Here is a 12,032-nt window from a genome sequence, read left to right as displayed (position 1 = left end):
AATGTGATTCCATTGCTCTGTGATAATTGGCAACATATTTTAATCATTTTTAATAACAGAGCTTGGTACTTTTTCAGGATGAAGGATATAATTGCTGATAATGTAAAAGAACTTAAAAACATTTTTTTTTACTCCTCTGCACTACTAACAATGCAGCAGTTCAGGAGCAATATCTGAGGGTTTAGATAAAGGGTGGATTTCTATGCCCAATAGTTTTGTTAGAGGTAATAAAACAAACTCCTCAGCTAGAACAACAGCAAACAAAGAAAAATATTGCAATTAGTGAATTCTCAAATAAAAAGAAAAAAGACAAGAACATATAAAAATAGAAAAAACAATACCCAATTTAAATGTAATTTTGGTCCAAGTGTATAAACTGCCTACATACATTTGAACATTTTCATCATCTAATTAAAGCCAAGATTTTTTTTTTTTTTTTGAGGTCTTTCTAAAATCCTGTTGTTAATATTTTCATACGTTGCAGTACTAAAAATTAATATCAGCAACCAGAGCCTGTTTACACTGCAAAAACGATATAGAAATAAGTAAAAATGTCTTAAATTAAGTGTATTCACCCTTAATTTGAGTAGGTAAATGAGATGGTTTGCCAATTGAATGAGTAATTTTACACTTAAAATAAGATAATAGGATAAAATGCACTTGAAATAAGACAATGCAATTGTGTTTTCTTATTTTAAGTGTAAATTGTCTTGTTCCATTGGCAAAATTTCTCTTTTACCTCCTCAATCCAAGAACAAATGCACTTATTTTAAGATAAAAATAACGTATCTAGATTTAGATTTTTTGCAGTGTAAGTTTTTAGTTTTACTTCTTTCCCTAGGAAAAAAAGGGGAAATTGTTAGATTTTCATGCGTTATCAACATATCTTGTTATATGGACCCATGCCTACAGTAACTGTGGACTGTTTTCATAACGTTAGGTAATTTTCATTCTTGCCATCAAAAAGCATTTATAAACTGTTACTTCATCCTGCATGTAGTTGATAAAAAATAAAATTCATACACTATCAGCACAAAAACACAATTCCACTTTTATCACATTATGCAGAGTCCTCTGACTCTCAGTATACAAATGCACCTCAATTAATTAGAATAAGATTGAAAATAAATATAATTTCAGCAATATATATATATTTCAAAAAGAGAAACTCATATAATGCACCAATCCATAAGATAAAAGAAAACTGTTTTTTATGTGAAGCACTGAGTCCAACTCAGGCATCAGCTTGCAAAACTCAGAGGCTTTTAAATGGATTTTGCATCAAATCCTTTCAAGCCTGCTTCTTTCTTTGTTGTTTGCAGAATGTTTTTAATGCAGTTTTTCCTTTTAATTAACTTTTTTTTTTTTTTTTAGAAATGCACTTGGATAACACGCTCTGAGTCGCAGTTACATTTTGTAAATAGATCTAATTGTACCAATGGGTGCCTTTTAATCAGACACAATTTCAGGTGTAATTAATTCATGAAATCTATTTTAACTTTGACTTCTTGTAATAACTGAAATAAATACATTTTCAATTATATTGTATTTCATTGAGATGCATAGTATTTGTAAAACTCACTCTTTGCCCGTGATCAATAAATAGAAATTAATATGTTTCAACAAAAGTGGAGGGTCAGGGGGGTGGCACCAGTCTCTATGGAGAGTTAAAGTCTAAGAAGAGGAGTCTTCCTCCACAGGATGAAGAGTGTGTTTCTTCAGCAATGCCTTCAACATCTCCACTTCCTGATATGCCTCCCTGAGTTTCCTTCGTAGTGATTCGTTATTTTTTTGAAGTTTCAGATTTTCCTAAGAAAGACACAAAAAGTCAGGATAAGGTTTGGATTTCAGCTAAACAGGTTAAAACTTTTTATATTAATTTTTTTTAAGGCAATTTTTACACTCACAAATTCCAGGGATTCATAAGTCGTTTTGGGCCCCTCAGCTGGTTCTTTGGGTTTTTGCAAGATGGAGGTGTTCTCCCACTTGGCACAGTGTTTTCTCATGGGAATGGGGCTTGGACAGGAGGGGAGGCTGGGTGGGACAGGGACTAGAAGAGAGGGCTGAAAGCGGGTGGCTTCAGGGGCGATGCAGGATAGCTGAGGTCCCTCTGTCTGGGTGTAGCTGCTGACTCTTGCAGGCCTCCAGTTGGGGGTGACTGGAGATTCTGGGCTCCAGTCCCTCCTTCCATCTGATGGGTAAGGGAAAAGACACTCTTCTGAACCTAAGGAGAGTCATTTTATTATTAAGCACAACAAACGAAAATTGCAACATAATTTTTTTAAAAGTTTGTTTTGTGGCACTTTAAAACTTTCATATCTTAAAGGACATCTGACACCTCAAAACAAAATGACTAAGCTTCATACGTCATGCTTACCCAAATACGTGTAGCAAAATAGTGCACAAGAAACAAACCCACACACTTAAAAAAAATTTCTGGGCAAGTCAGGTTATATTAAGTAAAATTGAAAGTTAAAATGTTCTGAATATAGTGGCTTCCTTGCACCCAGTGGGCAGCTATGAGTATTACTGTAAGTGAACCAGTTCCCAATGACAGCTGGAGGGAAATTACCTACACAGCATATCTTACACTTAAGTGTTTTGTTTCAGCTGCAGCAAACTTAGTCAAAAACCATTTAAAATGCGACTTTAAGGCTCATCTGGAGTTTTGCTAACAGCGATTTCATTAAATAGGCCAATCTAAATTTAATAATTAAAATTTACAAGGCGAAAATTCCGCCACCAGATGGCAAATGAATTGTAGGTTTGCTCTCAAAGGTGGTTGTGAAAGTAAAAACAACATGTGTGAGAATGAGACGTTATCTGCTGGGAACACAATCGGAACAACCCACCGTCTGAGGTGCTTGTTGTAACAGGCGTGGAGCTCAGTGTTGGACTGTCAACGGTGCTGGCCCCTTTGGTGTTCTTCTTGCATTCGAACGCCACCTGATCCTTGCACAGCCTGTGACAATTCATGCCACAGTCTAAGCAAGCCAAAACAATTCACATATTAGGGCAGGAAGTTTGCCTCACAACAACAAACTGCCTTCCCACTTATCAATATGCTACCTATTCTGCAAATGCAACTCTTAGACCTGTGCAAGCGTACAGCAGAGCAAATACTTTTCTTCAGATCTTCTGCAGGACGGGGGAGGGGAAAATCTGTGGTTCTGAGTACAGTCTTTTTTTTTCTCCCTGCACTGCAGGGTTCACTTCGTAAAATGCAGCTCAGAAAACCACAGCTCACCTCACCTGCTCCCCACTACAAAATGCACGCACCTCTCCATGCCAAAGATAGAAATTGTGAAGTGAAACAACAGAGATAAAACCTACCCTTGCATTTGTAACCTTGCTTGATGACACCCCATAGCTGAGAAAAAAAAAGTAGAAAGGAAAACACACATTAATGGATGCAAAAAAAACCAGTAAATTTTTGTGGTAGAAAGAAAGTTGTTTCTTTTTCAGTTTACTTACAAACCCTGAGCAGTTGTCACAAAAGGTGGGTTTCATGTAAGTCGTTTCCTGGAAGTTGTGAGCAAAACCCACGCCCAGTTTGGAGCAAATAACACTGGCACGCATGAAATAAGCTGTGATCTCCTCTCTGCTCACAAGGCCGTTGCTTTAAAACCAAAAAACACAGACTGCTATGAATGATTAAGTAATTAAAAGGAAACATCTTTATATAACAAATTCTACATAATTCCTTATATATATGCATGTTCTATAAATATCTGCACCAGCTCATCGGATGTTTGTTGTTAAAAGCAGAAACGATCAGCTGGTTGGGTTTTCATGTAACTATCTAAAGTGTCCTATTGGTTCCTTTTGAGTCTATAAATGCTTCCTGTTGCTATGTTCACTACAAATACCACGTTTGCTTCCTTTTCTTTCTGAAGTCAGATATTAGCAAGAAACTGAGGGTGTGACCTGTCAAATACCCACTTCTCTTTGTCCATTACACAGAATGAGAAAGGAAAGCTTGTAGCAATTTTCTCAAAGTCCTCCTGAGAAATAAAGCCATTCTGTTCTGGATCGTAGTTCTTAAACACGGACTGGAAGAGACAAAAAGCAAACACGTCAGAATGGTATCCTGTAGCTGCAAGACTACAGACCATATGAATGTGCCGTATATATACTGATGGTTAAAACTGCAGATTGTTTTTGTATAAATATATAAGTGAGTGGTCTATGCTTTAAAAAAGAAGTACTTACATCTACCATCCTCTGCACGTGTTTGCTGATGGTTCTGGGATCAGGTTTAGGAGCCACTCCTGATGCCCAGTCCACATAAACTGGAGGTTTGGAGGGAGTAGCTGGCTAACGAAAAAGAAAAGAAATATCACTAAACACATAGAATTGTACAAGAAATTAATATTCAACAAATATGTGCATTGTGCATGCATTTTGCAACAACTATCCGTTCAGTGTTAGCTCCTACTTAACAGCAAATCCTTCAGTAAAAGCAAATATAAACCAGAAAATCAGAGTCAAATTCAATCATTAAGCTGATAAACAGATCCTACTTAATTGAGCAATCTCTGAGTTAAATTTCCCAAAGGACAGACTGAAACAGGTTGAAATTTATTTTTGGGAGGCAGTTCTGTGCTACTGCTGTCAATAAGTTACATTATAGGTGACAGAGTTGGGCCTGTTTTTCACCTTTTTCTCTTCTAAACATAGCAATTGACTCAACTTTTACTGCGACTCGCTGTACAAGCTCCCTTTCAGCTGTTATGACATGAATATTATTTCAAAGCCTGTCTGCTTGACTTTCTTTCTTGAACAGAACCACCTGTGGAGTTATTTTACCATTATATTTTGTAACATAGAAAGTATTTATAGATTATTGCTTCTAAGGTCCTTTTATGTGTATGCTCCTGTCCTTAGAGCTTAGAGGTTTCTTCCTGTTAAAATTAGTTGTTCGTCTCCACTTTCGCAGCATACTTGCTGCGAATTCAGGATTGCTGCAGAGTCAGCGTTACAATGAAACAGCTGTCTACTATCCACATAAGCTCATCCAGGAGGAGCGAATCCTTGAAAGTCAGTGACCCAAAGTGATCATCTGGCTTTCGATAAATGGCACTCGGTAAAGTGTCTTGAAATTACATTTTGAGAACTAAAGCTCTATAAATAAACTGAAATGAACGGAAAAACTGAATTGTGTGTTTTGTACTGGAGGTGTGTGCAAATTATTTCAAAGATATGAAAACACTTTCCACTGTTTAAGCAGATTTATTCAGACGGTTAAAGACATTTATTTTTCATTTCAACAAAAGCATAGGTAGCACAGCTTGTCTCTAATAACTGCTTTTCAAATTTTATTTAGAGTTTCTAGCAACTTCTCACTTGTAGATAGTTATTTGCTGTTTCCCTGTTTTGAAAATAGGACCTGACACAAAATTCCATTTTGTTGGGTTACGGCAGATAGGGAAAAGATTGAGATTTACCAAAAAATAAAACTCTAAATGGGTTTTTGTGAAACAAAGGATAAATATGTTAAAAAAAAGATACTCTTAAATATTTTGAAAGATTTATATAGATTTTTTTTCTAGATTTCATGTGAACTTTGTTAGAGTTCTGAAATGAGCTCTAATGCTCACACTGAGCCTAGTTCTGCTTGAGGTTTCTTCCTGTTAAAAGGGAGTTTTTCCTCTCCACTGTCGCTACAACCATGTTTAGCGTGTTGGATTGCCTTCAAGTCAATGAGTCGATGCAATCAACTGGTTTTCCTTTGATAGAAAACTTTGAAACAATTTGATTGTATGATCTGATGAATTGCAAAGTGCCTTGAGATGACATGTGTTGTTAATTGGGGCTATATAAATAAACTGAATTTGAAATGAATTGTAAAAGTAACATTTAATTTAAAAAAAATGACCTTAAATCTATGAGTTAAGTCAAATTAAAGCAACCTATTACAAGGATATATTTCTGTAATATATATTTATCAAATGCATGTAGGGAAAACTCGACACAGAAATGGTTTACAAGAGGGTGGTCGGCAATCCAAACTGCTCAAAGAGCCATACTGGACCAAAAAAACAAAAAATAAATCTGTCTGGAGCCACAAAAATGTAAAAGTCAAAAAGGCTTGAATGGCAACACGGGCTCCAAGTGTATTAGCTCACTATAGAAAAGGACTATGTGGGCTTAAATATATAATAAGCATTCGTGATTAAATGTTAATCCTGGAGCTAATGTCACTTAGCAGCATGAGGTGAGGGAGGAGCAGTGAATTCACCATGCGCTGCTTCACCGTCCTTCACCGTGATTTACGTTTTGTTGCATTTATGAAATTATAGAAACACAATAAACAAATCTTTCTATGGTGGACGTGTTTCTGTTGGGAGGATTTGATTGAGTCATGAGGAAACCTACATTTTTGAAAAAGCTCCAGGGAGCCGCGGGTTACCAACCTCTGGACTAAATCAACTCTCCTTCCATGAGAATTTGGATTCTCATTTCTCATGTAATTCAGTTGAAAACCTCATAACTGTCCCAAAATGCACAGGTTTCCAGTGTGAGAGGACTATTCTGCATTATAAAATATGTAAAGGCTTTTTAGAGCTTAGTGTCAGTAGGTTTGGGTGAAATAACTGATGGTATCATCAGAAGTTTGAGATTTAAACACTTACCGGTGCTTTACAGTTCTTTGGTTCCCGTGCGTAAGACAGCTCATAAATCTCATCCTCTGTATAGTAGAGGTCCAAGGACAGCTGTGAGTGAAAAACAACAAGAGCTGTAAACGGAAAACAATGATTTGCCCCAATCCTATGATTTCTCCTTGAATTAAATGCAGTGTTGAGGGGACATCTAGTTTCGCAGGACAATTGTTATGTCTCATGGGCATTCTGTCCTTTGAGTGTGAATAAAACACAGAGATAACACAACAATGCAGCGACGTGAACTCAGTCTCATTCACATTCAGCTCAGTACCCACACACTCATAGATCATGGACTCTCATCACACCCACACAAGACAAACTGCTTGCTGTAACAGGTTCATTTGCATTTATGCATGTGTCCTCAAATTAGTGAATTACGTCAGGCTGCACAATATTTCACACAATCTTAATATGAACTTCTGCAGAGAGGCTCATTACCGTCAACAGATGAACAAGGTCCTTATTTGCATCCAGTTTGGAAGGGATCTGCTGCAGCTGAATAAGGTCATTGATGTGATTGTAGAGTGCTTGGAGCTTCTGGACATTCACCTTGTTGTCATCCACATAATCTGACATGGCCTCGTTGACAGAAATCAAATCTTTGAGATGGACACCGAGGATGGGGATTTTAAAATCTGTAACCCTATTATAAGCTTGTCTGTAGTTGTCATAGTTTCTGCAGGAGGACAGCAGATCCGTCATCTCGTTCAGTACCTAAGGAATACATAGGTAACATTTGGTTATAAATAATAGCAATATTATGTAGGTCTTTTAGGGATTTGCAACAGGAAAACAAAAAACGTTTTTTTATGTTTTCTCTGTTCAGACTTTACTGAATAAAAGCTGGGAAAACTCATTTTAGTGCATGCGGAATACTGATCTGAGTTCTTGTCAAATTTTCCCATGCAGCTTAACCAGCCATACCACAATCTTACCATCATGGCCATCACGTCTGCGCTAAGATGTTTCCTCAAACTACGCACCAGCACAGAAACCTCCCTATAGAAGCAATTGAGAGATTTCCGTGCCCCGACTATCAGTGAGGAGACATAGAAGAATCATTAGGACCTTTATGGGCTTATCAGAAAAGCTGAAACTGAGAAGCTCATATAGTGTTTCTACACAGAACACAATATAAAAAATTTGTGTTTTTACTTGTTGAATAGAAATTGAAAGTCAGTCACCATCTGAAATCTCTCATCATCCAGTTGGGATATGCTATTGGGGGGGGGGTGCTTTTCTCCCAATTTGGAGCCCAAAGCATAACAGTTTCTACATCAAAATAACATTAGCATTGTGCGTAATGGTTTCATGTGGATAATGTTTAATATATTTGGATTTGATTAGTGAGTTATTTCTGTCCAAATGACAGATTACACAGTAAGCAAGCTGCCTATCCTGCTACCTTTACCTCACATGCAGGAAGAAATGCTTCTAAAGTAAAAACACACCACCCAAGGAAGATTGGCACTTCCTCAAACTGACTGCAACTCTCACGCGCCTTGCTATGCAATGGAATAAGATGGGTTATTTTGGGGGGCGGGGGGTTTAATTTTAATTGCTTGATTTTATTATGTGCCTTTTTTAAGCACTACCTTGGTGTCTTCATCAGGCACATGCGATGTGGTGTCTTTAAGTCTCGATATCGAGCTGTGACACAGTCCTCCCACCACTGCCATTAGTGTGTTGTAGTTGTGCTTACCATGTAGACACTAGGGGAAAAAACGAGTACACACAAAGAAACCACAATAAGAGACTTCACATCATTGGCAAAAAAAAAAAAAAAACACAATTAAATTGGTTCCAGGTAACATTGGTTACATAACTCTCAACACCGATATTACATAAGCCACTTATATTGTTATCTTTTTCTAGCTGCACACTGATATTTCATTCTTTTTTAAAAATGCCTTTTCTCCCTCTTTTCAGTTTTCTAATCTGTGCTGTCACTGAAGCATTATGGTGTGCAATTCATTTCCACACCCATGGGTTTCGAGGTTGACAGCAACAGGCAACAGCAGTCTGGTGCATAACCGTCAGTGTGAGAGGTCTAGCAGAGTACAAGGCTGCCTAACGGCTCCCTGACGCTAGTGTATCACTTCTCTGCAGGCTGCAAGCAGCTTCCCCCTTGGAAAGATTTTAACAAGCACAAACTGGTCAGTGACAGCAATCACAAGTCAGTTTTCAATTTTCCCCTGCTGCGTGAGTCTTGCTTCACTCCTACAGTTACTAGCAGCTTGAAATAATAGTTTTTGCATTTGTAAAATTTTAAGATCAGTTTAAGTCCTGCAACATATTTACTGAAAATCATTGCAAAGTATGCTAGAATCTTTAAAGCTTTCAGCATTTCTTCATGTTGCAATTGCCTTAAATCAGGATTTATACAATATAAGTACAGGGAGCAATGAGTATTTATACAATGAAAGGAAAATAAAACATTATTACTATTTTTCTTTTAATTAAATTCTAAATGTGCTGATTTTTTGCAGGTAGGCAAAAAGACAAATGCAGTCTTGTGCTACATGTGAAGTGCAGACGCAACCTTCTTCAGCTTTCTTTCAGATATTCTAATACCTTCTGTTCTTCCATCAAGACCAGATTTATGGAGCCCTAATAGATGTTTTTTGACATATTTATCAAAGTAAGGTGTGGATTTCTGCAGCTTCTCTAGAATCAACAACCTACAGTTATGTCTAATGTACCAAGGGACCATAACAATGGCACTGTATGTTTAATTCAACCTTGCAAGTTAATTATAGCAGGATGATGTGAACAGGAAATGTCTAGAGCTTTAGTACTATAGAAGAAATAGTGGGGGTTGAGTTAACCACTACCTGTGCAACATGGATAAACTTGGTGAAAACCTCAGCTCTCAGCTGAGCTGTTGGCCGACTCAGCACCATCAGCTGAACCCACTGGGAAATCCCGTTACACAGGGCGATGGAACGCTCCAGCACAGGGATGTCCTTCATGCAGCAGTGTCGAATGTAATTTATAAAGTCTACAAACTGACAGAGAGAGCAGACAGAGGAGCATCAACTGCTTTGTGGAAACTGAGGGATTTCCACAAGGGGGGAAATATTTAATGGTTTTTAAAAACTATCCTCATTTTATTTGAACAAAACTATGAAGCAAAAACAGTACAGTACTGAATTATATGAAGCCCAAAAAAGATGACATACTTACTGATATTCTACAAAAAGATTTGAACTCCAGGAAAGTGAGATGTTCGGCCAACTCACTGGGTTCCAGGTGATCAAAAAGAAGAGAAACTTTCCTCTTTTTACTATAGTGAGGTTGAATCTTTAGGCTGGCCTTCCACGACTTCTCACGCTCATTTCTAGAACATCACAAAGACATTTCCACATCAGAAAGGATCAAACAGATTTGTTAAATAAAAAAGAAAAGAAAGTCATATTTAATAAGAGGTATAGAGGACGATCATTTTTTACGGGTGGATGATCTAAATAAGTGGTCCTAATTGCCAATCATTTATCTGATATGTTTTTACGTAAGGCCGTCCTACGTGCTTGCCCCATTAGCTATATTTTTCTGTGAATGCTCACTTTCAGACGTATATCTGTGGTGAGCTACGGTTTCAGACAGTCATTAAAGCTCACCTGCGGTTCTTTGAAAATGGCAGACGGTCGTAAGAGAAAAAGTGTCTACAAAGTGTATGAGAAGAAAAAAAGGCTTTAGAAGAGGCATATATATCCCATGCTTTGCGCGGAGAGCTGTCTTTGCAAAGCATTTTGGGATGTGCTGTCACAGCGACCCGCTGTGGCCATAGGCTGTAGATACCCGACAGCGCGGCTAATAACAAAGATGGCACAGGCACCGTGCAGTGGACCAACGGGAGAGTGATTATCGGTCCGAACATCAAGTTAACTGAGTTCACTTTAAAGTCCACTCTCTATGTAGGGATTGAGGGGGATATAGGGGTTAGGGCGGACGTTCGAACACAGTAAGCTTGTATGAGCTACAGTATGAGAACAGCAACTTTTAAACAGAGCGTGCACGAGGAAAAATCTATTTTTTAAAGTGGAGAGGGCGGGTCTTTTAAAAAAATTCAAGAAAATGCTCCACAATACCTTTAAGAGTAAACCAATTTTGTCTAACTAAATTTGTTTAAATAATCTAAATAACTAAATTCTATTCAAAAATCAAAAGTAAAGATGATTTTGCTTATTTTCTTACCAGCCAAATGTATCTGAAATTTTAAAAATTATGAAAAAAAAAAAAGATTTCCAGATCTTTTATGCATTTGTTATGGTTGAATATAAAGTCAAACAATATCTGATGTGAGTGCAACTCTAAAGGAAACATAAGCTGGAACGTTTTGACCTTTAGGAATGGCCCAATAATCACATTACTTAATTCCATGCAATCACCTTGGCTCTTCTGTTGTTTAAAACCAAAAGTAATAGCATGAACTGTTTTAAATCTGGCCAATAATTACCCATCTGGAAGGTCTTCACTGCAAAAATGATCTAGAATTAAGTAAACATTTCTTAAATTTAGTGTATTTACCCTTAATTTGAGTGGGTAAATATGATGATTTGCCAATGAAATTAGTATCTTTACTCTTAAAATAAGAAATTTAGATAATATGAACTTGAAATAAGACAATGCAGTTGTTTTTTTCTTATTTTAAATGTAAATTGTCTTGTTCCATTGGCTATGTGTCTCACTTTTGTACTAAATTGGAGAAAAATGCACTTATTTTAAGCAAAAAGTTTCTTAATTAGATTTCCATTTTTTGCAGTGTTGGAGAATATTATGATTACTTTTTTTTTATCATTTTATCTAATTCAGAAACTTTTAACCCCCAATACACCTCTTCCATTCAGAAGGCAAGCACAACAAAAGAAACCTAAACACTATAAAAGATCTTTAACTTCCACAGAATCTCCAGGAAAACAATGGAACAGTGGTCAATGTGTGCGTTTCTCCTGCATCACCCTTCTCTGTTAAACCAATGAACATTTGATTGCACAATACTTTCATTTATGTTCACCTAACTAGTATTTTTCCATACCTAGAACAACTTTGGTCGAAAATATTGAAAACCATTTTATAAGGGGAGCGATGGTCTAGCAGTTAGGTTGCAGTACCCGGTTCGATCCCCACAACTTCCACTCTGGGTTCCTGAGCAAGACCCATAACCCCACAATGTATCCCCCACACTGCTGTCCAAGGGGATGGGTTAAATGCAGAGGGTTAATTTCCCCATTGTGGGACAATAAAGGGATTTACATAACCTACCTCTCATCATTATTTTGGATAGATGGATAGATGGATGGATGGATAGATGGATAGATGGATAGATGGATAGATGGATAGATGGATAGATGGATAGATGGATAG

General features: G+C 37.2%; 1 protein-coding gene across 3 annotated transcripts in view; it reads right to left on the bottom strand.

Moving 5' to 3' along the window:
* Positions 1 to 743: 743 nt before the first annotated feature.
* rasgrp1 (RAS guanyl releasing protein 1 (calcium and DAG-regulated)) overlaps positions 744 to 12,032 on the bottom strand; it is a 23,815-nt gene continuing 12,526 nt past the window's right edge. For 2 of the 3 annotated variants that reach the window (XM_015394078.1, XM_015394077.1), the window contains exons 6-17: positions 9,852 to 10,005; positions 9,500 to 9,673; positions 8,261 to 8,377; positions 7,104 to 7,379; positions 6,636 to 6,716; positions 4,213 to 4,317; positions 3,943 to 4,052; positions 3,475 to 3,619; positions 3,334 to 3,370; positions 2,853 to 2,984; positions 1,908 to 2,224; positions 744 to 1,809 (exon numbers count right to left, since the gene is read on the bottom strand). In XM_015394078.1, coding sequence (XP_015249564.1) covers positions 1,675 to 1,809; positions 1,908 to 2,224; positions 2,853 to 2,984; positions 3,334 to 3,370; positions 3,475 to 3,619; positions 3,943 to 4,052; positions 4,213 to 4,317; positions 6,636 to 6,716; positions 7,104 to 7,379; positions 8,261 to 8,377; positions 9,500 to 9,673; positions 9,852 to 10,005 — 1,783 coding nt within the window. In that variant the 3' untranslated portion in view covers positions 744 to 1,674. The remainder of the gene's footprint in view (positions 1,810 to 1,907; positions 2,225 to 2,852; positions 2,985 to 3,333; positions 3,371 to 3,474; positions 3,620 to 3,942; positions 4,053 to 4,212; positions 4,318 to 6,635; positions 6,717 to 7,103; positions 7,380 to 8,260; positions 8,378 to 9,499; positions 9,674 to 9,851; positions 10,006 to 12,032) is intronic. The other variant, XM_015394079.1, reaches the window with a different exon arrangement.

Source organism: Cyprinodon variegatus, unplaced genomic scaffold (assembly GCF_000732505.1).
Source record: "Cyprinodon variegatus isolate N-32 unplaced genomic scaffold, C_variegatus-1.0 Scaffold671, whole genome shotgun sequence".
NCBI classification, from domain to species: Eukaryota; Metazoa; Chordata; class Actinopteri; order Cyprinodontiformes; family Cyprinodontidae; genus Cyprinodon; species Cyprinodon variegatus.
This window is presented reverse-complemented; position numbering and strand designations above follow the sequence as displayed.